The sequence below is a fragment of the Cyprinodon variegatus genome, unplaced genomic scaffold (genome assembly GCF_000732505.1).
Source record: "Cyprinodon variegatus isolate N-32 unplaced genomic scaffold, C_variegatus-1.0 Scaffold70, whole genome shotgun sequence".
Lineage (NCBI taxonomy): Eukaryota > Metazoa > Chordata > Actinopteri > Cyprinodontiformes > Cyprinodontidae > Cyprinodon > Cyprinodon variegatus.
Window position 1 is genome coordinate 78,069 of NW_015150523.1, and position 2,708 is coordinate 80,776.

Genomic DNA, 2,708 nt, shown 5'->3' on the forward strand with positions numbered 1-2,708 from the left:
GCTGTTTCTATTGTACATATAGTTATGCTGCTATTGTTTCAGAATAAATCTAAAAATACAACCCTATAGCCCTGATAGGTCCCTGAATACCACTCGACATTCGCTAACACATGAGCATCAGGTTCTTTTACTGATGGAAGCTGATCTGGAGTTACACAAAGAGGCAGATCCTGAAATCATTTGACAAACACAACAAATTGCAGTGATTTGCCTTTATTTCTGTCATAGAAAATTGGCACAAAAAAAAAAACAGGACGTAAACTGAAACTTTTTCATCATAATACTATAAAAAACATTATAGGAATAAGAACAGAAAGCAAAAAAAACACAAAACACTAACCTGGCACGGAGGTTGACTCTTATACAAGATAAGTGCTTTTATCTTTTAAGAGCAAGGTCACAGTAACTTACCATATCTAGAATCACATATCCTTGACTGATGCTTCATGATATATTTAGCAGAGCTGCTGCTAAAAATAAATATTTATAGTTGAACTTACCAACTATACCATCATCATGTTGGTATAATTACTGAGCGCCACTAAACTATAGTGATCTGCTGATCTTAAATCTTCTACTTTGTTTAAATGTAGTTCCTCTCACAGACACTAGGGGCTGCTGTACAGTAAAAATGTGATTTTAGAGTATTTCATCCATAGTAAAAACTTCTTTCTTGCATCATCCACCTCATTTCACTTTGTCCATGTCCATAGCCTGCAATTGCTCCTCCTCTTGAACAGCTAAGCCGCCCGATGATTGCAGGCATACATGCTGATGATCCTTCCAGTCCTGAATGCATGAAAAATAAAGAAAGTTTTCTATAAATATACTGATGCAACTTGTGTACATTAATGCTATTAATATTAGTGATAGCAATATTAACAGGTCACCTTTTACTTTTCTATCAGTAATTGCTTCAGTTTAATGAATACTCTAATCCTTCTCAGACATTTATACTGATTTTTTTTTATTATTTTTGTATGATTTCATAAGATCTGTCTATGCTTTGTTGTGTTTTTGATCTCTGAGTATTTTGGAAAAGGCATTATTGGATTAAAAATATATTTACATCATTTATTTAACAGTGTTCATGTGAAACTCACCTTCCTCTGACAGAACGTGGAGCAATAATTGACTTTGTGACAGCCAGTACACTCGCTTATTGCCTCCCGACCACAGTTCACACACATCTCCTGTAAATCCAGAGAAGAAAATGTTCAGGCTGCTGGGAGTACGTTTTGTCGGGTGAAGTACTGAAGGTATTCCTTGCCAATTTAGTTAGCTTAGAAAGTTAGCTTTGCTTACGTTCATGATGATCTCTGTGAGGTCGGAGTTCCTTTTGGTCTCTGAATCATCCGCATGATGAAACGAGATCTGGTTCTGAAACGGTGCACTAAGGCTGCACTAAAGACCAAAACACACATATTCAGACAATTATACCGCTTTATCGTACAAACTTTATTAAAAAATTACCACCCATTATTGTGCTAAGTTATTATCAACCCTTAAGACTTTTATATGTCATCAGATTAAAACCACTTCAAAAGTAATACTTGGGTTTAAAACTTAAAAAAAATAAAACCTTAAACAGGGCACCATTACAGTTAGGCAAAACAGAAGATTTTATTAAAATCTAATTAACTACTTTCTAATGTATAAGTGAGCCTGGATCTAATCCTCTATTTGATGCCCTTCTTAAAGGGAACTGCTTTTTCACAACCTCTAACAGCTTTTCCATTGAGTTTCATTTGTTATCCCACCAACTGTGACCAATATCCTCATAAATACAATCTTATATATATTTATACACACACATATATATAAAAACTATACAAAATTCTCTTAATTTAATCACTTAATTTTTTTTATTTATATATATATTTTTTTTTATTTTTTTTTTTATTTATACTTTTGTCATCACATAGAATCCAAATAAAAAATATCTCAGGTTGTGAATGTAACACTTTCTGCTTTCCATCTACTTCTTTGGGTCTGGTTCAGTTCTTGGCCTCACCTCTTTTCGGCCTCCCTGACCTTTGATCCCTCCCGTATCTCCAGCAGAGCTTTTGGCCTGTTCTATCAGAGCCTTCAGCTGCTGCACGTTGTTCAGCAGCGTGTTCGCCATCTCCTCCAGGTAAACCCAGGTGTTCTTCTCTCCCTCGCCCGCCGTCTGACATCCACCCCCGACAGGCGCCACCTCCAGTCCCGCAACAAGGGTTGCAGATGGAGAGGACGCCGCTGAGGCCACCGCTACTTTGGCTTGGATGGGTTGAGGAGCCACGGCGAGCGCAGGCAATGCGGTAAGCACTAAAAGAAAGAAAAACAATATGGAGGAGGATCACAGGATTGTTGGGAAATAAACAGCTAAGCACCAACGAGAGCCTTATTTAGATGAGACCATCAGCTTTTTAAGAGAAACGACTGGACGTTGTATTATCTCCATACGCATCAATAACTAAGCTGTTACCAAGACTATCTGTGTATTTGTCAACTATTATCTTTTATTATCTCCCCTACATGTTTTAGATCATAGACTCTCCAAATTACTGAACTTGGCACCTCTTCCCAATATGTAAAGCTGTCCAGCAGCAGATCAATTTAAACAAATACTTTTTACACCAGTTTGAAGCAGGTTTCTGCCCCTTTACACTGCAATAGGATCGATTTTCAAATTCCAAGAACATGTTTGAGCACTTTGAATGACAACT

The 2,708-nt window shown here is 37.0% G+C and overlaps 1 protein-coding gene across 1 annotated transcript in view; it reads right to left on the reverse strand.

Moving 5' to 3' along the window:
- Positions 1 to 219: 219 nt before the first annotated feature.
- Positions 220 to 2,708, reverse strand: part of LOC107083202 (deformed epidermal autoregulatory factor 1 homolog) — a 19,434-nt gene continuing 16,945 nt past the window's right edge. Inside the window, exons 10-13 of the mRNA XM_015372219.1 lie at positions 2,015 to 2,307; positions 1,306 to 1,404; positions 1,104 to 1,193; positions 220 to 789 (exon numbers count right to left, since the gene is read on the reverse strand). Coding sequence (XP_015227705.1) covers positions 688 to 789; positions 1,104 to 1,193; positions 1,306 to 1,404; positions 2,015 to 2,307 — 584 coding nt within the window. The 3' untranslated portion in view covers positions 220 to 687. The remainder of the gene's footprint in view (positions 790 to 1,103; positions 1,194 to 1,305; positions 1,405 to 2,014; positions 2,308 to 2,708) is intronic.